Source organism: Canis lupus, chromosome 2 (assembly GCF_003254725.2).
Source record: "Canis lupus dingo isolate Sandy chromosome 2, ASM325472v2, whole genome shotgun sequence".
NCBI lineage: Eukaryota > Metazoa > Chordata > Mammalia > Carnivora > Canidae > Canis > Canis lupus.
In genome coordinates, this window is record NC_064244.1 from 68,517,428 (window position 1) to 68,542,160 (window position 24,733).

Here is a 24,733-nt window from a genome sequence, read left to right on the forward strand (position 1 = left end):
GCCACAGGAAGTTTTTTTTCCAGTTCATTCATTGTTCTTCAAATCTGGGCCCTTTGGTTAAAGGGATTGTAAATTAATACTAGCTAATGTAAATTTACAGGGTGGGTTGTGGTGGGAAGGCAAGCAATAGAAGAATATTTTTTGCAGGATATAACATGTATGCTCTGTAACGTGTCTCTGGTTGTTTGTAGAAATAGTTTTAAGTACTGTTGATGATAAATTATGTTCAAGGACACTGTCCTTAAACTTGGGTTGCTGTAGTGTCCCTCCCCGCTCAAAATAAGGTTTAATGCCCTTTACTTTCTCTGTTTAGCCGTACCCCTGGTAATTGCCAGAACTCTGCTAATGAAGTGGATCTTCTGGGTCCAAACCAGAATGGTTCTGAGGGCTTAGCCCAGCTGACCAGCACCAATGGTGCCAAGCCTGTGGAGGATTTCTCCAACATGGAGTCCCAGAGTGTCCCCTTGGACCCCATGGAACATGTGGGCATGGAGCCTCTTCAGTTTGATTATTCAGGCACGCAGGTACCTGTGGACTCAGCAGCAGCAACTGTGGGACTTTTTGACTACAATTCTCAACAACAGGTACTGTGTGTGTCTCTCTGTCACTCTCTTTACTCTGTACCTCCAGCCAGCACATTATTCAAGTGACTAAGAATGGAAGGGATGGGAGGAGGGTGGCATTATTTTAGGCTACCGATAGCCTACCCTTCTTGACCTGATAGTGATGTGGGCATCCAAAGCCTCTGTATCTTCCCCCTCAAGAGGCTGATTCCCATGCTGAGATTATTGGCAAGAGCTTACTCTGCTCTACATGTACTTCCTTTGGCTCCTTTGTCACCCCAGAGCCTGGGGAGTGGGTGAGATAGTGTTACCTCTTGTAACACAATCCTCTTGGATGCTAAATTAATCTCTCTAAAGATGAATATGATTGTGATGCTGTTGGTTCGTTTTATTTTTAAAATAGTAAACTCTGTTACCTACTGCTGGCAGGAGTCCGGTGTGAGGTTGTCTTATTAGTCCTGTCTTTTAATTGAGTATAGATCACAAACATATCTGCTGCCTTTTAAAAGTTAAAATATGATTCGGGGGAAAAACACAAATCACTCAGTGTAAAAATCTACAGTGAAATTATGTGGCTCTGTTTTCTCTGTAAATCCTTGGAAAACATGTATGTGCCTTCTGGTTTTAAAGGCATGGTACGACTATCTCTGGGGTTTACTGATCATTCTTTAAAAAAATTTTTTTTTAAAGTAAAAAGCCAGCTGCTGAATTATAAAAGGGCGCAGGTAGCTTCCCCATCTTGTTGGTACTACAAGCTCTCTCTTGTGGCTGGAAGCACTTTGATGGGCCATGAATGTCTGATACTCATTAATTTTAGACTTTAACATAAATACAAACCTCTAGGCTTCAAAGTTTAAAATCTCATTTTGAAGTTCAGAAATTCTACATCCATGGGGGAAATTGGCTTATGGTCTGTTCCTTTGTTGTCATAAATAGCTGATCTTAAATGACTTTTGTTGATAATAAAGCTAACCTCTTAATATTAGTAATAGTAATTATAACATTAATTATAAACAAAAGTAAATCCCTTAAGGGATGATGTGATATGTGTGCTCTGGTCATATCATATCTATTAGTTTTAATTAACAAACTCTTTTTCCAGAGAGAGTAAACTGTAAGTGTCCACTACTCTCCCTGTGGTTCCCATTAGAAATGCCACCTCTACGAAAGAACATTTTCTTTAAGGTTTTATTTATTTATCTGAGATAGAGTGTTGTGTGCACAAGCAGAAGGGACCGGCAGAGGGAAAGGGAGAAACAGGCTCCCGCTGAGCCTTGACACAGGACTCCAACCCAGGATCCCGAGATCATGACCTGAGCTGAAGGCAGACACTTAACAAAGCCACCCAGATGCCCCCGAAGAGTAATTTTTTGTGCCTTTTCTCTTCACTGTTTTGCCGCCTTTCACAGTGAATCCTCAAAACGGCAGTTTTGAGTGAAGCCAGAAATTACTTCAGGACTTCATGCTGCATCAGCAAATGTAGGGGACACTGTTACCACACAGACTTCAGCTTGCTCAGCTTAGGATAGGAGGATGGTAATTCTCTGTCTAAATTCTGCATGTAGGCTACTATTTTTTTTTTTTTAAAGTAGGCTCTGCACTCATTGTGGAGCCCAATGCAGGGCTTGAACTCATGACCTTGATATCAAGAGTCTGACGCTTGACTGACTGAGTCGCCCAAGCAGCCCGAGTGTAGGCTACTTCTAATCAGGATTCTTTAACCTGGTTATATCAAGAAGTTTTGCCTGAATTCTTTCTTTTACTTTGTCTTCTGTGGTCTGAACTCTGGCTATTTTTGGTGCTTAGCTTCCCATTCCCCATCTAATCCAGTCTAACCTTTTGCTTGTTATTGAAGCAGTACTTGTCTTCAACCTCTTGTGAAGAAAAACCTAATGCTTTTTCCTTGAATTGTTCTTTACTTCATAATTGGAGTTGGGATTCTCTTTTGATGTATTGATCTCTGGTTTCAAACTAATTTTACGAATGTTTTGGGAGGCTGGATAATTATTAGGACTTGAGCAGATACGTCCTTTTACAAACTCACAAGCAGTTAACATGATTATGTCAAAGGTAGCACCTGCTTAGATTTATGAAGCCTGGGATGCCTTCACCACATATCCAATTTCAGCAATTTTTGAAACTGAACATTATTATTTTGACAAACTGTTGTTGGTTTTTGGCTTCCCATGTGTGTCTTGGTTGTGGCAACATAGGGGCATGGTTACCACCATCACGTGATGTGATCTTTGTTGTTTTATCCCAAGGGCCCATAATTCTTGCTTTTCTAAGTAGATTGTTTTAAAAATGGTCGTAGAGTGGGCACTTTAATAACATGCCCAGGAACTACTGGGCCAAGACTTCTAAGTATTTTCAAGATCTTTAACCTCCCCGTGTCTCCTGCATAGAGGCCGGAGTAGCTGTTAATGAAGGTAGGATCCTTTTTCTACTGGAAATTGGTGTTTGACCTTATATTTTTTGCCTCCAATATTCCTTACTCATTTGCTTTCCATTATATTTTATTCCTTTTCCCCTTTCTACTATTTTAATTGGTCATTCTTGAAGATCCAATGCTTGTTAGCTTTCTTGATCCCATATCAGGGAGTTGTATTGTCTGTCTCCTCTGAACTCCGTAGTGCTTTGTGCTTGCCTTTGTCCCGCCTTGTGTTATAATTTCTTGTTTAATAGTCCTTGCTAGATTGTAAGCTCCTTAGGGTGAGCCCTGGGTCTGGTTCTTCTGTGTCTTCTGCTTTTGTTTCAGCAGACCAAGTTTTCAGGAAACTTTTTCCATATCCCCCTTTATAATATCTCAATATTCCCCATATTAAATACACTTCCCCAAACTAAAATTTGGAACTAGCCTTCTAAGAGTTCTGGAGGCCACTCTTTAAGGCCTAGCTTGTATTCTAATATGCAAGTCTTTTAGTTCTAGCCCACTAAGCTTGTGCCTCTTGTTCATAACTAGACCTGTACCGTATCCAGGAAATTACCTCCTTTATAGGGTCACAGTCTTCTGTTGCCATCTAATCAGAAAACTTATGTAATTCTTTTGAAATCTAATTTTGTTGATAACTTCAAGGAGATCACAGATTTGTAGGCTGTGGATTATAATTTTCTGTTTGCATTTTTTGTGCTCATCTGAAGCCAGGGAAATTTTTCATGATGAAATGGGTTCCCCCCCACCCATAGCTCTCAGTTTAGTTATTGTGACTCATTTGGTTATTTAAATAGTGCAGGGAAGTACTCAAAGACAAGTTTAGGACATGCCCATGTGCTAGAACCTCAGACAAGGGAGAGCATACTCTATTCTGGGAAAGGAAGGACTTTTGGAAGAGTTAGATCTCGAACTGTTCCTTGTGAGACTTGTTTATATCAGGAGAAGAGTGAAAATTCCACTGCAGGAAGTAGGAAAACGTAAAGGCTTACTATGAGAACTCAACAGGGCATGTTCAGTAGATAATGTAGTAGACATCCTCGGTGATGGGCGAGACTGGGAAACAGCGACTTGTGAGGTCACACAGGCAGGGTTATGGATCTTAGCAACTTTGCCGTGCTGCCCTATTGACAGTGACAAGACAATTCTAAGAAGGAATGACTTAATTACCATGGTTTAGTTTTTTGTGCTTTTAGTTTTAGTAGCAATTGTAGACATTACTTACCCATATCAATCAGTTAATTATTGACGATTGTGTCCTTGTTACTTGCTACAGTTAATTAGGTAGATTTATTTGTGATTTTATGTGATTTTATGATGGGATCTAGTTTGGAATTTTTTTTTTTCTAGTTTGGAATTTGACAAAAGAAATAATTCCTTCTTAAGTCCTATTTCTTTTTAATCAGGATTTTGATTTGGTTTCATAAAGCTATTAGTATCAACTTCTTTTGAGATACACAGTATAGGACAGCCTACGAATAAATGCAAGAAAGGTAATTTTCATTTAGTTCATTACAAACTTAATGGTACTTAGACATACTTTGGGTTTTGGATAGTTAAATTATTTGTCTAGTCACTGTTTATGATAGACTTCACCTAAGATTTATTTAAAGCGAGGATTCCTTTTTTTGTGCCATGAACCCCTTAGCGGTTTGATGAGATCTGTGGGCTGAATTGTGTGAATGATGTATAGTATAAGTAGGTTTACAAAAGAACCAGTTATGTAGAAATAGTTACAGAAATATTTAATGACAAATTCAAGATGTATCTGCATTATCATACTATGCATGCTGCAGAAGTAGGCATACTAGTGATCATGATGGCTTTGGGATGTCTAGTAGTTCTAAAGGAACATGAAAATGTATGTGACTTTCCCCCCGCTTTATTGTTTTTGAGAGGGGCTGGGAGGAGCTGAAGGAGATGGAGAGAGAGAATTTATTTTTTTTTAAAGATTTATTTATCTATTCATGATAGAGAGAGAGAGAGAGAGAGACAGACAGAGACACAGGCAGAAGGAGAAGCAGGCTCCTTGCCAGGAGCCTGACGCGGGACTCGATCCCGGGACCCCAGGTTCGCGCCCTGGGCCGAAGGCAGGCGCCAAACCGCTGAGCCACCCAGGGATCCCCGGAGAGAGAGAATCTTAAGCAGGCTCCATGCCCAGCGCCAGAGCCAGACATGGGGCTGGATCTCACAACTCTGAGTTTACAACCTGAACCGAAATCAAGAGTTGGACACTTAACTGACTGAGCCACCCTGGCACCCTATATGTGATTTCTATTGATTATTAAGTCACAGGTGTATAGCTAATGTTAATGTGGTGTGTTGCCTATAATCATAATTGAAGGACATGCTAAATTTCATGAAAATAAGGATAATTTTACCTATCCCAAGTACAAAGATCTGGGGTTTAAGTATACCTAATTTAGTGTGCTTTGAAATGCTTGTTGATATCTTTGGAGTATCGTCCCTTTTCCCCTCATTTTTCCCGTATTGTCTTCTCCTTAACCCTGGATGGTGAATAGTGAGCATTTTAAACAGTGAACAGTTCATAATAATATGTTTGTACCATTTTGTGTTATGGTACATGAGCACTCTTCTTATTTTAATGACGAACCGTACAATTACTTTTATTTCCTTAAGTATATTTTATAAAGGTACTGCTAGATTTCATTATATTGCAATTATATGTAGCAGAAAGCAAAGCTGGGATTACATCATTACAGATTAATCAGATTAATTGTTGATGCTCTTTATTTAGAATTCAGTTAATCTAAAAATAGCCTAATGTAGCATGTTGTACAAAACTACATACCGATGTACTAAAACTCACCTCTTAAGCATGAAACAATACTCTGAAAATCATAATTGAAGTACAGATACATTCCCTCATTCCCTCATAGTCATAAGCAGATGGGAGAGGAAGTGGCAAACATTGCTTTTAAGAGTGTGGTAGTGAATAGATGTCATTCTTCTGAAGCCCAGTTTGTGTACAGTTTTAATATAAGTCTTTAATATTCTTGGCTTTCTTCTCAATTGACAAGTGAGAGGAAGATTATTTTATCAGTGTCATGTATTGTCACTGTTAAAATGCTGACTTTAGCAGTTTGGTCACTTGAAACTTACCTTTATTGTTCTTTGACTTTGCTGAAAATTTAAATGATTTTCCTCAAAAAATACGTATTTAATTGATGGAAGGACATATTTTGTTTTTCCCACCTTGTTCAGAGATTATTTTGGAATCAGATTGTTCATCTGCTAAGGAAATGTGAAGTTTTCTTTTTTAAAAATTCAGCACAGTTTATATATGTACCTGTTTATCCAGAAATCATTGTTTATCATTGTAGTTCAGATAACCTGGTCAAACATGGACTTTTATCTGGAATCCTCAGACAGTAGCAGATTTCACATATTTTGTGTACTGCCTGCCATGATAAACTTTTTTTTTCTTAAAAGATTGATGTTATAGTCCCACCATTGATGTTATAGTACGAAGGTCTTTTCTCTGTGAATCCTTACAACATCCCCATGGGAAGGGCAGGAACTACATTTTTATAGGTAAGAAAATTAAGACCTCATGAAGCTAAGAGAATTACTGAAAGTCATTACTACAAGTGATGGGAACATCTGTGTTCCAGTGTGTCTAGCTCTGGGCTGTGTCCTTTGGACCCAGTACTAGAAACACAAAGCCTTTTGATATATGGGGTTGTCTCACCTGCAAATTCAGTTGCATTTGTGGCTTTCTCTGCATGGAGTATATAGTAAAACGTATTTTTCCACTATAAAATAAAGAAGGTTTTTATTCCTTCCCTGTTATATTTGTGACCTGTTGACAGCAGTTGGTGCTCATGAACTCAGTGGGATTTTTGACTTTAACATTCACTCCCAGGAATTTTGTCCTCTGCTTTCCTCATCCTGAGCTGCCTTGTTGGGGGAGGATCTGTCAGAGGTACTCACAGAAGGGCCATGCCTATATGGGGGTACTCCCCCCCCCCCATTCATCAGAAAGAACACACATAAAGGACTGTTCCTAGCGCTTTTACATGTGTTAATTTTAATGCTTCCAGCAACCTTATGAGTTAGCCATGTCTTTATCCTCCCTTTTCAAGAGAGGAGGAGAGTGAGAGAGGTTCACTTTACTCCGTGTCATGTAGTCTGCATCAGAGCTGAGATATGAATCCAGGCTTTCTGGCCCCAGAGTCTGCACACTTATCCCCTGTGTATACAGCCTTCAACTGGTCAAAATCCAGGGCTCGCCAGACATTTTATTTTGGTGAGGAAGGAGAGTAGTCTTTCACATATATCAGCTCCGTATTTAGGTATTCCTCCACATTCTGAAAACTCAACAGCCGTTTTTATGCCAAGAAGTATTATTGATAACATAATCATAGTAGTAGCTATCTTTTATCACTTAGCACTATGCTGGGTGTTTTTGACTGCCCCTTTCTGCAATAAAAACTGCAGGGTATCTTTTCTAAAGTCATGTAGTGACAGAGAAGGGAGTCAAATCAGCTTGCTTGTGTAGTTCCCAAATTATGCCTTCAGTGTTTTTTATTAGGAACCTTCATGAGCTTGAAATAGTTGAAATATTTTCCCTTGTATTCAGTTTCTTGAACAACTTAAGAATTCTTACTGAGGACATTGTAATCAGTAGTAGCACATTTATCATTATACCAACCTTAAAACAAGCATTCTCTCCAAATCTCACAGTATTGTGTTCCTCAGTTATCATTGGCTTGCTTTCTGAAAATGATGAAAATGTTAACAGAGCTCAGTGCTTTGCCCAGCAGATGGCATTTGTATGAGTTTTTCAGGATCCTTTGGAATCCATTACTTGCCAATTATCCAATTTTGTTTTGAATACCCTGTATTTCCAGTTAATATTGAGCCATTTACATAAAGAGAATGTGCCAGAATTGCTGTAATCTATGCTATAATCAAATCTGCTTGCTGTAGATGATAATTTACTTTTGTTAATTGTTTACTGCAAAAAGCATTCAAGAAAACAATTCCTTCTCTATTCACCATAATCACTGAGCTATCAATCAACTCAAACACAGAATATGTGGGAGCTCTTGTAGGACCTGTATGTTTTTAGTTAAAAGTAATGGTTTTCACTTCTCAAAGTGTAAGTGGTGGTGAGAACCACAAACTGATGTTATGCAGAATGGCTAGTATTTACACACACTGGATATTTATGGGTATAGCACACATAACATTTAATGAGTTAAAAACCTATGAAGTGAGGATGAGTCAGATAGCATGGCAGTGACCACTCTTTTGGTGAATAAGATCATGTCAAGAGTTCTATTCTGGACACACCATCTTTATTTCCCTAGCTCCATGTCACAGTGCCTCGCTAATTAAGTAACAGGTGCTCAAAATATGTTTGTTGAATGAATTATTTTCTTTGCAGCATGGCAAAGAAGTGTAGAGGGAAGAGGCTAGCATGAGCAGTGTCTGTGATGTTAAATATTTCAAAGGGTTTGAGGCTAGAAAAATTCCAGAGACCCATTGAAGACACAGTAGATATCTAAGTGAAACTATGAGGTATTTTTACAACCTTGGAAAAAACTTAGAAACAACTTTTCACTATTTTACTGTAATGTTTTCTTCCTCGTGGCTGCCCCTGTTGGGTGAACTGCTTCTTGTTGGTAGGAATACTGTGGGATACTGTCCTTTAGATAAGACAGACATATGAAAAACAACTTAGAAAAATCACAGGATCACAGTTAGCTGATAGTACTGATTGGCTGTTGTCCTTCAGCGAATAGTTGTTTTGGTAGGTTTGTCTAAAATTCCCGGAATTGCTTTTAAACACTTGATATTTAATCATTGAATGTAAAGGAGTGCTTGTCTTTTTACCAGCATCATAATGAAGTTTCTTTTTTGTTTAACCTTTGAAAATAAAACTCAAAAGTATTTTTGAAATCTTTACAGTTACTTTTGATTTACTTTAATTCTCTAAAGGCAAAGGCCAATTTTACTCTGGTTTTTAGAAAGAGGAATACTTCCTCTTCAAAGAGAGGTAACAGATGAAGTTGGTCAGTATGTCTGAAATATTCACCTTTTGTTTTCTTTATATTTAAAATCCACCTACTTATATAAAATCTTTCCACCACGTAAGATAAGATACCATTGCAGCCCAGCTCTGATGATAATGAAGCTGACTTGGTGGGATGACATTATCTTTTAATGTCTAAAACAGGTCTCTTTATGAGGAAACCTATTATTTAAGATCTTTAGTGTCCATTATTGATCATGCAATGATGTTGGCTGAGCTGTTAAGAACTGTAGAAAGAGCAGGTTGGGATGTTGAAGGTCCTTTGTAGAGAGGTGCCTCTTCGGTAAATATGCTATCTGACATCAGCAGATGAAGACGTTTTCAGTATTACTCTCCGGAAGGTGGCATGTCAAGGCAATCAAGAACCCCTTTTCTTTGCATCAGTACTATTTATGCTAAAATGTGTCCCCGCCTTACTCAGTGTTGCATCCCTAGTCCCTTGCACAATGCCTAGCAGGTATTGATTTTGTAATATTTGTTGGATGAATGAGTGAATGATTGGCCTTGTATTAAGATAGAATTTTGGCATATTCTTAGTGTCAGGACCTTTGCATTCCTTTCCTGTTCTTGTGAACTAAGAAGTGTGCTAGGTGTGAGCTCATAATCCAGGTTTTGTTAGGAGCAGCTGTATTTCTGTTGTTTGGTTTCCTACACATAAAGAATAGGTATCCTAGGAAACCAGAGGGCCCCCCAAAGTTGGCAGCTGTCTAATTTATGCATTATGATAAGCCACTACTTGAGGAAGGTATCCACTGTCATTTCCCTGGGAAGAGCAGCCAGAGGGCAAAATGAACACTTTTCATTTTCCTTGCCAAAATGTGAGTAGGTGAGGATTAATTCAAAGTTTGTGGGGTTCTCAAAAGAGCTGAAGAGTAGTTACAGCACTAGGGTGTAAGTCATTTTTTAGATTTGATTTTGAATGTGCCTTGGATTAGGTAGGCCCCTTAGACCTGTTTATAGCCATTACAGCATTTTGTATGATTGTGGTTCAGGAGACATCTAACCTGTGAGATAGTGGGCAGCACATGGGAACTGGGTGCACCAAATTGAGGTAAAGCAGGAGAGGGAAAACAGAACTATGAAGCATCATGATACCATTGAAACAGGAATGGAGTAGAGCGTGAGAACATTTTTGTTTAAAAATGTCATTTCTGAACAAGGATTTATAGAAATTTCTCTGCAGAGTTTAAAAAATTATTCCATGAGACAGTTTCTCTAACCTCATCACATCTTTTTCTTACTTCAGCTGTTCCAAAGACCTAATGCACTTGCTGTCCAGCAGTTGACAGCTGCCCAGCAGCAGCAGTATGCACTGGCAGCGGCTCATCAACCTCACATCGGTAAGTCTTTGAGTGTGTGGTGCCCGTGCTGTAGGTGTGGCTTCCCTTGTTAAGAGCGTGAGCTGCTGTGAAACTCCTAGTGTAGAGTGATTATAATAACGTCCAGACAGATCCCTCAGAGTAGATGGCCTCTTCCTCTTGTCCAGTTGTCTTTTGCCACATTCTTTATGTTTGGCAACCTTCTAGACTTCAGTTCATAAGATTTCTTAGTGTCCAGGTATTGGTCTGCCTTCGCTGTCTTAGGGTTTAAAGTACTTAACTACAGTAGTGACTAGCATCAACTCTGTTGGGAAGATTGGATGAAATTGATGGCGTAAGAATAGTTTTGCTCTTGTTAGGATTGCCTAGATTGAATATGTCAACTTCTCATTAAGCAGCAGGTAGTACCTATAAATTCAAGCAGCATGTATTGAAGATCTGAAAACATACTCTCTTTTAATTATTGGCTTTTAAAGTAGCTTTGCCTTTTTCCTATAGCATGTGTTAGTGTTTTGGTATACATATTTTGTCTTATTGCCTAGACTATCCCCTCCCTGTCCTGGACCTTTTTTAAGTTCTCTTTGAAACAAAGCGCTATGTGTGTAAACAAGTATGTGTAGATTTTTTTTTTTTTAATGTGTCAAAATGATATGGATGACTAGAAAGGAGATCACTAATCAAGATTATGGTATGCTGTGGAAGAAAAGACTTGCTTCCAACCTAAATGTATTAAGGCAAGGCATGATGGCCTTTGCCTGGGTCTGGTTTAATTTATAATTGAAGATGCTAGTCTTTATAAATACCATACATTTTGAGAAAAATGGTTCGGAAAATTGCTTATTATTATTATTTTAAAGATTTTATTTATTTATTCATGAGAGATGCAGAGACATAGGCAGAGGGAGAAGCAGGCTCCCTGCAAGGAGCCGGATGTGGAACTTGATCCCGGGACCCTGGGATCACATACTGAACCAAAGGCAGTCTCTGAACCACTGAGCCACCCCAGGCGTCCCAGGAAAATTGTTTTAAGTGGAGATAAATTCTTCCCTCCATCCCATTACAAAGTCTTTTAAATGGCTTTATTTTAGCCTGCTATAATTTTAATAGTCTTTGAGAAATTGTGCTAAATTTAAAACTGCCTAACAGTTTAAATTGTTAGCAAAGGTAAACAAAACAAAAACGAAAAAAAAAAAAAGAAGCAAAAACAATAGATAAATATCACCCTGATCTTTAGTATAGGGATTATTTTATCTTTTTAGAAGTCCTCTTTCCTCTCAACCTATCTTTGTCTTGTCTTTTTTCTTTTTTTCCTCACCTGCAGCCTGGAGTGTGTAGCCAAACTGTGTAGGTATGTGGTAGGGCTGAAGTCCTAGTCGGGTGTGTTTTTACTGACAGGTGTGTTTTCAGCAGGTTTAGCGCCCGCTGCGTTTGTCCCCAATCCATACATCATCAGTGCTGCTCCCCCGGGGACGGACCCCTACACAGCTGGACTGGCTGCAGCGGCGACACTAGGTGAGGTGTTCTTCTGCATGCGGGATTTTGTCCCCTGCTATAAAGTCATGGTGGCTGGCATGCGTTCTTTGTATTCTGTCCTGAATCCAAGTCTCCGGTTGGAGATTTTTCTCCTGATTTCTGCTGTCTTCTCCCTGCCAGCTAGATAGTTCTCCTTCACTGTCCTCAGGCTTGAACATATCCAAAGGCAAATTCATGAGCTGCTTCCAGTATGGGTGTTTATGATCCATGGAACCACCAGTTGCTCATAGATAGTAGATAGTTTGGGGGAATTTCCCCTTTTCTAGGTCTTCCTACTTCCTGTGGTCTGCCACGGTCCAGATTCTTAGGCTCTTTGCGTAGACTTTGGCAGCTGTTCTCACTTACACGATCCTAATTTCCTTACCCCCTACCACTTCCACCTCCCGAAGGGTTCTCGAAACTGTTTTAAACACAGATCTTACCTTTTCATCTTTCTGCTTTAAATTCCTCACTAATTTCTTTTCTTTCTTTTTTTCCTCATACTGTATTATCTTTAATAAACCCGCAGCACTCGCATCATCTGTCATTTGGTGTTTTCTCAGAGAAGAAGCCTGTCGATTTCTTTTCTTTCTTTTTTTTCTCACACTGTATTATCTTTAATAAACCCGCAGCACTCGGCGTCATCTGCCATTTGGTGTTTTCTCAGAGAAGAAGCCTGTCACTGATTTCTGTCTCATCTACCCACAAATAGCACTCCAAGTTATATGACATGACTGATTATTCCATCCTAATTGGGTGATGGTGTGTTGTTCCCTGGAATCGCTATTTTCAAGGAGCTGCCTTGGCATTCTTAGGATTAGTGAGGATTGGGACCCATTACATATAGGGATTGATCTCTCTTTGACTTGTATGTGAATGTCACAAAATGTATGCCACTTTCTCCCCTTCCAGATTGGCTCTCACTGACTCACACCGTACATTCTAGTAGTGCTAAACTGATTTTAGCATACTGCAGACACCACGCTGGCTTAGGCCTCTGTGTCTTTGGACACTGTCTCCTTAGTCCTCTGTAGTAAACTCTTCCCAGTCTTTGCCTGGGAATCTCCTTAGCTGGCATTGTCACCACCTAGAAATCCTTCCCTTGCTGACCCCCAATTCCTTCTCTATTACTACTGTTATTTTGCATTTATTTGCTCATAGGTATAAATAGGAGTGGTTTTGTTTTCCTTGAGATTGAACTCTTTCAAAAGCAGGCTTTCTTGTTATGTGACTCTGGAGCACAGTTGCCATTGTGAACTCAGACACAATATAGAATTTCTTACTATTTTCTTTGGAATTGTTCACATTTTGGTGTGTATTGTGGTGGGAGCATATGTAGTATGGTTCCTGTATGCCTCTTTTTTCTAGAAATAGAAAGCTCTTCCTAGCAGAATGATCTTTGCTAACTACCATTAGTATCTATTTGGCCATTATTAACTATCTGCCAAGCATTGTGCTGAGTGCTTTTCTTTCATAGGAGTTGTTGGATGATGGGTTGTGGTTTTTGTGGTTTGTTTTTGTTTTTAGATTTTATTTATTTAATTTTAGAAAGAAAGGACTCATGCATGAGCGGGGGTAGGGGCAGAGAGAGAGAGAAAATCTCAAGCAGACTCTACTCTGAGCATAGAGCCCGACCCATGACCTGAGCTGAAACAGAGTCAGATGCTTAAGCAACTCACTCATCCACGTACTCCAGATGATGGTTTTATAGATTAGGAATTTGGGTCACAGAGAACTTTTTTTTTTTTTTTTAAGATTTTTAAAAACGTATTTATTCATGAGAGACAGACAGAGAGAGAGAGAGAGAGAGAGAGGCAGAGACACAGGCAGCGGGAGAAGCAGGCTCCACTCAGGGAGCCCTACGTGGGACTCGATCCTGGGTCTTCAGGATCAGGCCCTGGGCCGAAGGCGGTGCTAAACCGCTGAGCCACCCGGGCTGCCCAAGAACTGTCTTTTTTTGAGTTCACACTACTTAAATATTACAGAGTTGGAGTTTGAACCAGGCCTAACTCAAGTCCATTCACACACGTCACTACAGTGTACGATGCCCATACTATATTGAATTGTCTTTTCTCTACTTTCTTTCCTCTGCTAACATATTATGTTATTTAAAACAAAGAACTGTTTTAGGAATGACACACTTGTCCTCCCTGAGATCATAGTTTGAAGATAAGAGTCTTGCTCTTTATATCCATCTGCTGAGCCAAACTGAAAAAGACTTCAGTGCTTTCACATAGAACCAGAAATGTTAACCACCCAAACTGTGAAACTGCATATGCTTATGGGGTGTTCATCACAGAAGAATTGAAGCAGGCATCCTGATGAGTCAAGCTCAATTGACAATGCACCCTGGGGGTATTTTCCTAAATGTAGTCAGAGGCCATGTGACCAGGGAAAGTAGTAGAAATACTACTTGAGAAAATTTAGAGGATTATATAAATATTTAAGGTAGCAACAGTCTGTGCACAGTTGAAGGTGGTTTTGTGAACTTGTGGCAGAGCCTTGGGTCTGTCATTGCAGGTTGCAGCCCAGGCTTTCCCCATGGATGTGGCAACAGCCTCACCCCTATCATACCCATTTATTTGCAGGTGAAGAAACTAGGGCATAGGTTAGGTCTCCATTGTGTTGTTTTCTCTTCCATTCTCTTCTGTAAATGCCCAAGACCACCCCACTTTGTAAACACCAATCAGGTGGGTTTAGAGGCTCCCCACTCTAATTTGGAGATAACAATTCTTAGACTCCTCAGGGTCTGAGGAGTTAAAAAAATTTTTACCCCTTTGCTTATTATAAAAAAAATTAGCTTCTACTGTAACCTAGCTTCCTTAAGCAGCATGTTTATTTTGCATCCACATGGTATTTCACTGTGGGCAAACTTAACGAACAGAGCTGCTTGATTTTGGCTAATAGGCCCACAGGTACAGAAAATGCCTAATCAGATATGTCAGAGCAGTATTGGGTAGTGATGTAGTTTGACTTGTTTGTATCTTAGAAGCTTGAAACTGGAAACAAAATACATGTTCCAATTTATTTTGACTTAATGAAACCTGTGTTTCTGCAGGATTAGCTACCGTGTCAGAAAAGACACATTTGAAATAGGTCTTTGGAGCTCCATATAAAGGCAATATTATTATTCAGTCAAATTGTAGATATTTTAAACTCTGTGTTTTAAGAAACTTCTCATTGGAGATGTGTTTCAGCAGATATGAAGGGCTGGCTTTGGGCCCTTGTCTTGGTTGGCAGAATGAAGCCTTGATGTTTGTTGCTGCCATCTTCAGAGAGTTCTGTGGTGTAGATTCTGCTGCACCCAGGCTGCCATCTGCATGGCTATGTTACCTCTGTGTTGTCTACTGTGTATGGCAGAGACTGTAGCCAGAGCTTGTTGCCAAAGAAGGTGAACAGCTCATTGAGACTGAAGCAGAATGCTTGGTTTTGTTTAGGATACTCAGCAGGTCTATAAAATTTTGCTTCTGTTTCTTTTCAGCATTGACTTAAACTCAAAATTTCATATATCAGTGTCTGAATGTAGTGTTGAATGACTTCCAACACAGAGATAAGAAGACCAAGCCTCTTAGAAATTGAGCAGTGGAGGTTCAGTGGAGTCCCTGGGTTCTGTTGTGGAAGACTGATGGATTTTCCTGCTTCCAGAGTTAATGAAGCATCAGGGCCCCTGTCCCCATCAATCACCTCCGGTACTATCCTTACCATTGAGAGGAGGGCACAGCTTAATCTTTTGTTCTCTTCCTTCACTTGATGCACACAGACTCTCCATTTACTTCCCTTCAGACAGCAAACTTTGTCCCATATCCTTTCTTAGGGGAAGCACAGGCCTTTGCCTTCTTCCTGACCAAGGCCAATTCCTCCATCTGTTCTCAAGCTCATCACCTTACAACTTCCATAAGTTGTGATATCTTTAATGTTTTGTCCTTTACTGGCTTCTTCACTTAGGCCTGGAGTAAATTACTGACTTCAGAAGACATAAAAATATAAAAATATTTTCTATTTTTCAAAAACAGAATTCACGATCAGCTAGAATGAATCAGTATATTCTTACTGTTTTACTGTAGGATCTGCTGAGTCTGTTGCAGTCTTCAAAAACCCTAAGATGATTCTGACTTGTCTAAACTTGCCTTACCTTTCTCTTGCTATTTTTAGGCCCGGCTGTGGTCCCTCACCAGTATTATGGAGTCACTCCCTGGGGAGTCTACCCAGCCAGTCTCTTCCAGCAGCAAGCAGCTGCTGCTGCGGCAGCAACTAATTCTGCAAATCAGCAGACTACCCCACAGGCTCAGCAAGGGCAGCAGCAGGTAAATGTAAACAGAATTTACCGTAAGTGAATTTTAGTCATCATGTGTGATTAAAAGGTAATGTTGCTCCTGATAGAGAAATGGCTGTGGATCCACGAGGTCCAAACCTCTGGTGTGTTACCTGAGTCCAGGCTCAGACTTAACGGGGCTTACCGACTGTCTTTTATGATCAGGTTCTTGGTCTGTGTAACTAGGTAAGATCATGAGATCAGGAGAAAAGTGCATAGAGGATGGTCCGTCTGGTTAAGGGTACATGGTTAACAAGTGGTAAAGTGAGTACTCATTCTGCTAATAAAAGCTACTTTTCTGCCATAACTATGGAATGCCATTGCTGCCTTCCGAGCACTGTTGTCAGGTCACCTCTACCTCTCCTGCAGGCTGCTTGCTATGGAAACAGAGGCTCATTTTCTATACTGCTTATTGAGAACATCAACTGAACTGGATATAAATCTTTAAACCTATTTGGACTATTTTAATTTAGAGTAATAAGAGCTTTTTTAAAGAGTTGGGAAAGAATAATTAACTGAAAACTAAGTATGCCCTTTTATTTTGAATAGACCATTTTCTCCTGCTTGGTAGAAAAACACCTGTTTATTGCTGAAAATTGTGGTGAATTGGAAAACTCAAAGGAAAAAAATCCTCATGTCAGGATAAAACAACATTAATGGGTGGTATTTGTCATTCTAGCTTTATTATTCAGTTTCTGATAAAATTGGGGTTATGCTGTCCACATAGTTTTGAGTTTCTATGATTTTTACAGTTTTCCATGTTATTTAGTGCTTTTTTTAAAAAAAAGATTTTATTTATTTATTCATGAGAGAGACAGAGGCAGAAGCATAGGCAGAGGGAGAAGCAGGCTCCTTGCAAGGATCCCAATGTGGGACTCCATTCCAGGACCCCAAGATCACACCCTGAGCCCAAGGCAGATGTTCAACCACTGAACCACCCAGGTGTCCCTATTTAGTGTCTTTTTTTTTAAAATAAAATGACCTCCATCCCTTTTTTTGTTTTTGTTTTTTTAAAAGATTTTATTTATTTATTCATGAGAGAGAGAGAGAGAGAGAGAGGGGCAGAGACATAGGCAGAGAGAGAAAAGCAGGTTCCATGACGGGAACCTGATGTGGGCCTGGATCCCGGGACTCCAGGATCACGCCCTGGGCGGAAGGCGGGTGCTGAACTGCTGAGCCACCCAGGCGTCCTTATTTATTGCTTTTTAGAAATAATTACTATCTATCTTTAAATCTGTCAGAGAGCATCCCATACTTTATTTTCACCAGTTTACCATTATTTGATACTTAATTTAGCAGTATTTATATGTTACAAAGTAGACTGATACCCTTTGCATAAATGTATGATTATTTCCATGGAATAAATTCTGAGAAATGGTGTCTTTTTCCAGCAAATACAATGAACATTTAGGCTTTGATTCACATTGACACATTAAAGCTGTCTTTGAGGCAATACACCATGCTCGTATATGTACATGTGACAGGATGCAAACAAGAATGCTTTGGTTTTTACTAGTCCCGCTAAGAAAATATATGTTTAATTTTTAGATTCTGCTAAATTAGAGAAAAAACACAGGTTTTGAAATTTTAGTCAACTTATCCTGGGTCAGCAATTTTAGAATAAGAGAAATTTTTGAAGCTAATGCACGATTTTCTTTGCAGTAGATACAATTCTTATACCAGACATGTGAGAGAATTTAGCAGATAATTTGTTGACATAGAGTGATCCCTATTAATACATTTAATAGCTTATTCTTTGTGGATAGTCAGTATTTATTTGTGTGACGCTCTTTGTGTTTAAATGGCTGCCAAATAATTGTGGATTTGGTAGACAGATGTAATTGCTGTGTTTTAAAAATTAGTTCTATTAGAGTGCACAGGAAAAATAGTAAGTAATTATTGAAAGCTTTTTGTTTAAAGCTAAGTGCTCTACCTATAATTACTTTTATTTTTTCTAATTCTGATAAATTATGTGACTTCCCTTCATAAGATTGAGGAAATGGAATTTCTGTGCCCAGCGTCACAAAGATATTAAGTTGTTAAGATTTGAACAGAAATCTATAATTTGACAACTTGTATTATTTTCTAACCATATTGTGGTGTTTGGAGTTAGAGAAAACCCGAGGTCTGATCTTTGTTCTAACCACTGACTGATTGCACCTAAGGGCAAATTGAATGAATATAGAAAATATAGAGAAGCTCTATCCTTAGCCATAAAATGGGCATTGTAATCATTTACATTTCAGAGTTTTCTGTCATCCACAATTATAAACTCTATTGAGGAAAGGTTACTGGCATTCCTTTGTAATAAGCAGCCATATTTTAGTTCCAGTGTTGTTTTTATCAGTTTTTGGTTTCATTTGTGAGCTGCTTTGTCATAGTCATGAAACGAGAGGCACTTTTTAAAGTTTGCTTTTGACCTTTTGGCTTTGACATTTTATCAGAAAACAGAACATTTGTTATGTGTTAGGCATGGTAACTGTTTAACACCTAATTGCTGGAACTTTGAGCACAGCTAGTGACATACCAGCCGCTCAATCTTACTTGTGATTCATTTTCATCCTTTTTGGAGGTTCCTTTGACATCTGACAAAAATTTTGTTCTTTTCTATTTCAAAATGTTTGCTAAAAAAAAAACTTCCTGGGTATTGGGTTGAAGCCTAGTACCTGTTGGCAGACTTGGTGGTGATTTGGTGTTAGATATGGCATTTTGATAGAGAAGCATTTAGAATGACTTCTGAACTTTCCAGACCGGGGGAGGCTGTGTAGATGATAATTTTCATCAAGCATGATGAACTATAGAAGGATGAATGGTTATTAATTAAAATATCCCCACTGAGCCATCTACTTGCGTATTAAGTATTGATAGATCTCAAATGCTGTATTTAAAACAATGCCTTTGAAAATAAATTTGAATTTAACAGCTTTTGCCTCATAAAGTTAAATAGTAAGCAGACTCTGAGAATAGGGTTTTACAAACAGATATTCAGTCATTTTTGTTGATTTTATTTGATTAAACTGTTGCTTGTAAGATTCTACGTATTTGTTTCCACAAAATCCAGACTTGATAGCCATTGATGAAATTAAAATACATGAATATTGGCAGCTGACTTAAGAACTTTGATTAATTGTCAGGGTCCCACACAGATTTCTAGACCATGGACAAGAAAGAAACCATTGCTCTTCTCATTAAACCTGGGCCTAGTAGTCTGGCCTGGCTCGCTCTTCAGGCACCTTGTCCTTCCCCTGACCCCTGATCTTGTACACAGCTCCTAACCTGGTTCATATGCCCTGTGGAAATGATGTTTGCATATATGTTTTATTTGTTCTTAAACATGCTGTTTACTTTTCCTAGAATAAGAGGTCTTCTGGGTCATTGGTTAGACATCTTCTAAGTCTTGGTGTAAAAACACTCACTTTGGCAGCCTCCCCAGACTCTTCTGTCTACGTGGATTGAAGCACTTCTCTTCTTGTAAAGTCCATTAGATTCTTTAAGTCACAAACAAATAAATATTTTGATAGTAATTAGTTGTGGGTTATTGATTGCCTCCTGGGTACTAGGTATTGTGCCTTGCAGACATCAATACTCCCAACAGATCTGCAAGGTCAGCTGTTTCCCTCATTACTTTTACAGATAAGGAAATAAGAAACTTGGAGTCAACTAAGTGTCTACACATCTCTTCTTGCCAGTGTGGACAGTGTTGTTTCCCTTATTCTCGTTTAATAAATAGTTGATTGTTAGTGGTGTTTCTCTTTTACATTTTTTTACCAGATAGTACCAAGAATAATCTGTACCCAGGTTCCTGACCATATGTCTAACTTTTATAAAGAGAAGAGTGATAGTAAAAGTGATCTGATGAGAACTTTCTTGGCATTTTTACTTGCTGGAGTATATAGATCGTGTGGATTAGATTATTCAGAGCATTCAGAATAAGAATGATTACCAGCATTTGGATACCCATGTTTCCTTAATAAAAGTAGATCCTGGGATCCCTGGGTGGCGCAGCGGTTTAGCGCCTGCCTTTGGCCCAGGGCGCAATCCTGGAGGCTCGGGATTGAATCCCACGTCGGGCTCCTGGTGCATGGAGCCTGCTTCTCCCTCTGCCTGTGGCTCTGCCTTTCTCTCTCTCTCTCTCTCTCTGTGTGACTATCATAAATAAATAAAATAAAATAAAAATAAAATAAAAGTAGATCCTTCAGCACAGTGACAGAAATGGTATTCTGTACTGAAAAGGCAGTGTTCCTGACACTCATCTCCATTTAGATTGCTGTCTATTCTGGAATTTATGAGAGGAGAAATAGAAACAGGTCAGAAGCCTCCTAAATCAAATCTTGTGAGCTCATTTGGGGCCAATCGGGCCTTGTTGAATGAGAATAGTGTTAGAGGGTAGAGAAGGTGTTCTTATATTCCATAAAAAAAAATAGACTCAGGTGGGTTTGTCCCCCCTTTAGACACAGATATTTTAATCTAACTATGTGTGTAAATTGCTCATGTTTATCCTAATCTCCCCTCCCTATTCCATCAGAATCCTCCATCACCCACCTTTTGTCAGAGTACTGACATTTTATAGAGTTACCTTTTATTTTCTGCCTCATTGACTAGAACAAAAGCTTCAAGAGGGCAGGGGCTTTGTCTCTTTTATTCATTGCTTTATCTCTAGTACCTGCCAAATGGTATTCATTATGCATTTGATTAATGAAATATATTTTTTATGCTTTTGGCTGCTTAACAGGTAGTAATGTGTAAGAATGGTAGAATTAAACTTCACTAAATGAAATGTTACTGATTGAACTTTTATCCTAATAGCCATGCCATATAAAATTGTAGGAAAAATGGTTTACAACTATGAGTTTATAAAGTTGGCCAAGCTTTAGCACACAGTGGGTCTTAGGTATTTTCAGTGAGAAGAAAGCAGTTGATTTATTTCTGTCTCCCAGGTTCTCCGTGGAGGAGCCAGCCAGCGTCCTTTGACCCCAAATCAGAACCAGCAGGGACAGCAAACAGATCCTCTGGTGGCAGCTGCAGCAGTGAATTCTGCCCTTGCTTTTGGACAAGGACTGGCTGCAGGCATGCCAGGTGAGGCTGCACTGTTGTTCCTATTACTTGGAGGGAAAAACACAGTCTACTTGTTGGGGGAGATTGTGAGGAGAACAGGCAGTTCTTTGAGCTTGTAATTATATTTGGGGACTGGCAAGGATGACATACACTTGCCCTCACTTAGACCATAGTTCGTTGATGAGAGCACCTAATTTTTCTGAGCCAGTCTTCATCTTGTATCTCTCTACACATTGCTTAGAATATGTCATTTTTTCCTTTGGTGATGATCTGTTTTCTCTCCTAGGATTAGAAATGATAGGAAGAGTGGCCAGGCTACTTTAGCATCCCTCAAAGGCCTTAGTCTTTATGCTTCTGTCTTTGAACAATATTATTAGGAAGTTCTAGTGTTCCTTGATGGGGCCATCCCTTATGTTTCTAGGATTTCTTCTGAGCCAACAGCAGAGGTGCTTTGTGGCTGCCTGCCTGTGATTGTTATTTATCTTGAATATACATTATTCTTGGCTCACTGTCACCTGGTCCTATTCTTTGCATGGGTTGGAAGTAATTTGTACTTCTTCCTTTGAAACAGGTCCTTATGAGATCTCAGCATAAATGTATGGGTTCTTACTGATTGTGGAGCAAAGCCAAATTAATTGATCTATTTAATGAATTCACTGAGTAACTTTACCATGCATCGTTTGTTGTATTAGTTACTAAGCATTCAGGTTTTATTGGGAAGTCACCTGTAATTTCTCCTATTGCTTAATAGGATTTGGAGATTCCATCTTAAATGGTGATGAAAGATCCTATTATTTGAAGTGTGTCTAGGTTTTACGTGCTAACTTGCAGGATATCTGTGCTGAGGCTGTTATGAGGTGTGAAAGTACTATGATTGTTGTAATCATTTGTACCCTCTGTTACTTTCGTAGTCAAGTTTTCTTGACTATAAAAAATTGTCAGTTTATGATTTCTGGTGATACCCTTGGTTAGCACTTTGAAGAGCATGGGTGTTCCTGTCTCACTGAGTTCCCTTTCTAACACTTAGCAGATGGTAAATAATACTACTCCCTATTGTGCCAGATACCATCCTAGATCTGTCTCATTCATCCTTTAATTGTCACAAGAACTTTATGAGGCAGATATTATTATTATCTTCATTGAAGAAATGGATGCTCAGCGATGCAGTCATACAGCTATCTAGGTGGTGAAGCCAGGAGAGAAATCTACGTCTTGTCTGTCCCCACAGTTGAGTCGGTGACTATTGATAATATGCAACTGTTTAGGAGATACTGTTAGTTTCACATATACTTGTATGTGGCTTAATATTCCCAGGTTACCCGGTCTTGGCTCCTGCTGCTTACTATGACCAAACCGGCGCCCTTGTGGTGAATGCAGGAGCGAGAAATGGTCTTGGCGCTCCTGTTCGGCTGGTAGCTCCTGCCCCAGTCATTATCAGTTCCTCGGCTGCACAAGCAGGTGAGCTTCCGTCTTTGCGAACTCCTGTCAGCGATCCAAAGGCGGCGACGGATGATGTTCTTACAATATGTTGAAATGTACTTTATTTGACAGTTCTCAATATAGCAATTCTGCCCTGTAATATTTCAAAGAGAAAATCAGAAGCAGCAAGTGACCTCGATAGATTCTGTTGACAGCCATGTACCAGCTGGTTAGCAGCAAGGACCTGCTCCACCCTGAACATAGGAAGTTGGATTATTCACACAAAGTGGCCTCGTTGGCAGAAGTCCAAGGCTAATGTCACAGAAATCCATGTCATTATTTTAAGATAATATTGTTTTTGTTGTTTGTCCTTTTTGATGTTGGTTTTTGTTTTTTGCTTTACGGAGGGGTTGGGATGGAGGGAGTAGTGAGAAGTGGCAGAGCAATATGTTTTGATGCAAGGGTGGAATAGGTTTTTCTTTTAAGCTTTATATATGTGCATATATATATATATGGAATATAAATTAGGAACAATAGCGGGAATATCTAAAAGAGCAACAGGTTCAGGAATTCTAGGGGCTTGAGTACATTGCTGACAGTGGTTCTGGAAAAGTCCTCAACGTTGTTATTTGTGGAACTTCAGATTTTAGGAAGTAGTCTTATTAAAAATGGCTACATTTGACATCTGTACCTATTTTAAACTTCAGACTCTTTAAAGCTACCACTGTAGTGAATTTGGCTTCCATGGTATTTTGACTTCAAATTGGAAGCAGAAGTAGAAAATAGAAGCCTCAGATGGAGGGCTCAAAGGCAGATTCGTGTAGTTCTTTACAAGGCTCGTGTCTGCTTTGCAAAGCTAGGAGCGCGTGACAGTGTTTCTGGAAGGCTAGCGCGGAGGCTGGGGGATGTGGCCAGCACTTTTCCCAGCCCAATGCTTTGCTTTCTTCTTCGTAGCTGTTGCGGCGGCCGCAGCTTCAGCAAATGGAGCAGCCGGTGGTCTTGCTGGAACAACAAATGGACCATTTCGCCCTTTAGGAACCCAGCAGCCCCAGCCCCAGCCCCAGCAGCAGCCCAGTAACAGCCTGGCATCCAGCTCTTTCTATGGCAACAACTCTCTGAGCAGCAATTCACAGAGCAGCTCCCTCTTCTCCCAGGGCTCTGCCCAGCCTGCCAACACATCCTTGGGATTTGGAAGTAGCAGTTCTCTCGGCGCCACCCTGGGATCAGCCCTTGGAGGGTTTGGAACAGCAGGTAGAAATCAGACTTATGTGCTGTTAAGACTGAATTTTCGTTATTTTTGCAATCTTTATGGAACACTGACGATGCATGGAACCCTGGACAGTTACCCTAGGCAGATCTGGACCGAGCCCCGTGGGAATCCAGCCGTCCCACATATATATCTTTGAGATGATGGACTGTTAAAATCAAGTTTTACAGTTGGGGCTGATTTCAGGTTTATGCTCATATTGCTACTTATTTATACTCTCATAGTTGATTTGTTTCAGGGATCAGAAAACCAGGGGAGATTTTTTTGAAGGCATTGGGAAGAATGAATGTGGAGGGAAGTGTAGAAATGTGGATGTTAAAAACTGAGGGAGGAGGACTTAACCGAAGACCACAGGGTAGTGTACCCCACAATCTGCAGGCCTTAAAGAGTCGTGAGTTTGCTCTAGTCTTTTGAGAAGAATTAAGGTGGATATTATGGAAAAGTGGAAAGAAGGACATTAGACCAAGATATTTTTAATGTTCCGATGGGAGGAAAAAGCATGAAAGTAGGAAGGAAAATGGTGGGATAATTGCAGCGTTTGTAAAACAACATGATCTCAGAACAGAAGGGCATGTTTGAGAGAGAGAATCTTAAATTGGAATCGGGGGCTAGCGATAACTCTTGATTGAACCCATTGAGAAAACAGGCTTTCATATATAAGTCTTGTGCAGTGGGGAAATACCCCATTTACAAATCTTTTTTCTGTACTCCATTTTTCTCCTGGAACCTTTGGGTTGATGAAAGGCATTCTTTCTAGCCCATTTTCTTTCACCTTTTCCATAGCTTATGTGGCC

General features: G+C 39.6%; 1 protein-coding gene and 1 non-coding gene across 24 annotated transcripts in view; both read left to right on the forward strand.

The window, feature by feature from the left end:
* Nucleotides 1–24,733, forward strand: part of PUM1 (pumilio RNA binding family member 1) — a 134,083-nt gene that overhangs the window by 76,458 nt on the left and 32,892 nt on the right. For 10 of the 23 annotated variants that reach the window (XM_035713267.2, XM_035713268.2, XM_035713254.2 and 7 more), the window contains 7 exons: nt 314–584; nt 10,302–10,395; nt 11,770–11,886; nt 16,039–16,190; nt 21,136–21,274; nt 22,568–22,711; nt 23,627–23,923. In XM_035713267.2, the coding sequence (XP_035569160.1) occupies nt 314–584; nt 10,302–10,395; nt 11,770–11,886; nt 16,039–16,190; nt 21,136–21,274; nt 22,568–22,711; nt 23,627–23,923 (1,214 nt within the window). The remainder of the gene's footprint in view (nt 1–313; nt 585–10,301; nt 10,396–11,769; nt 11,887–16,038; nt 16,191–21,135; nt 21,275–22,567; nt 22,712–23,626; nt 23,924–24,733) is intronic. The other 13 variants (XM_035713258.2, XM_035713261.2, XM_035713271.1 and 10 more) reach the window with 8 other exon arrangements.
* LOC112660735 (small nucleolar RNA SNORD103/SNORD85) lies at nt 21,385–21,462 on the forward strand. The gene has a single exon (XR_003137173.1). It is a non-coding gene; the product is annotated as a small nucleolar RNA SNORD103/SNORD85 (small nucleolar RNA).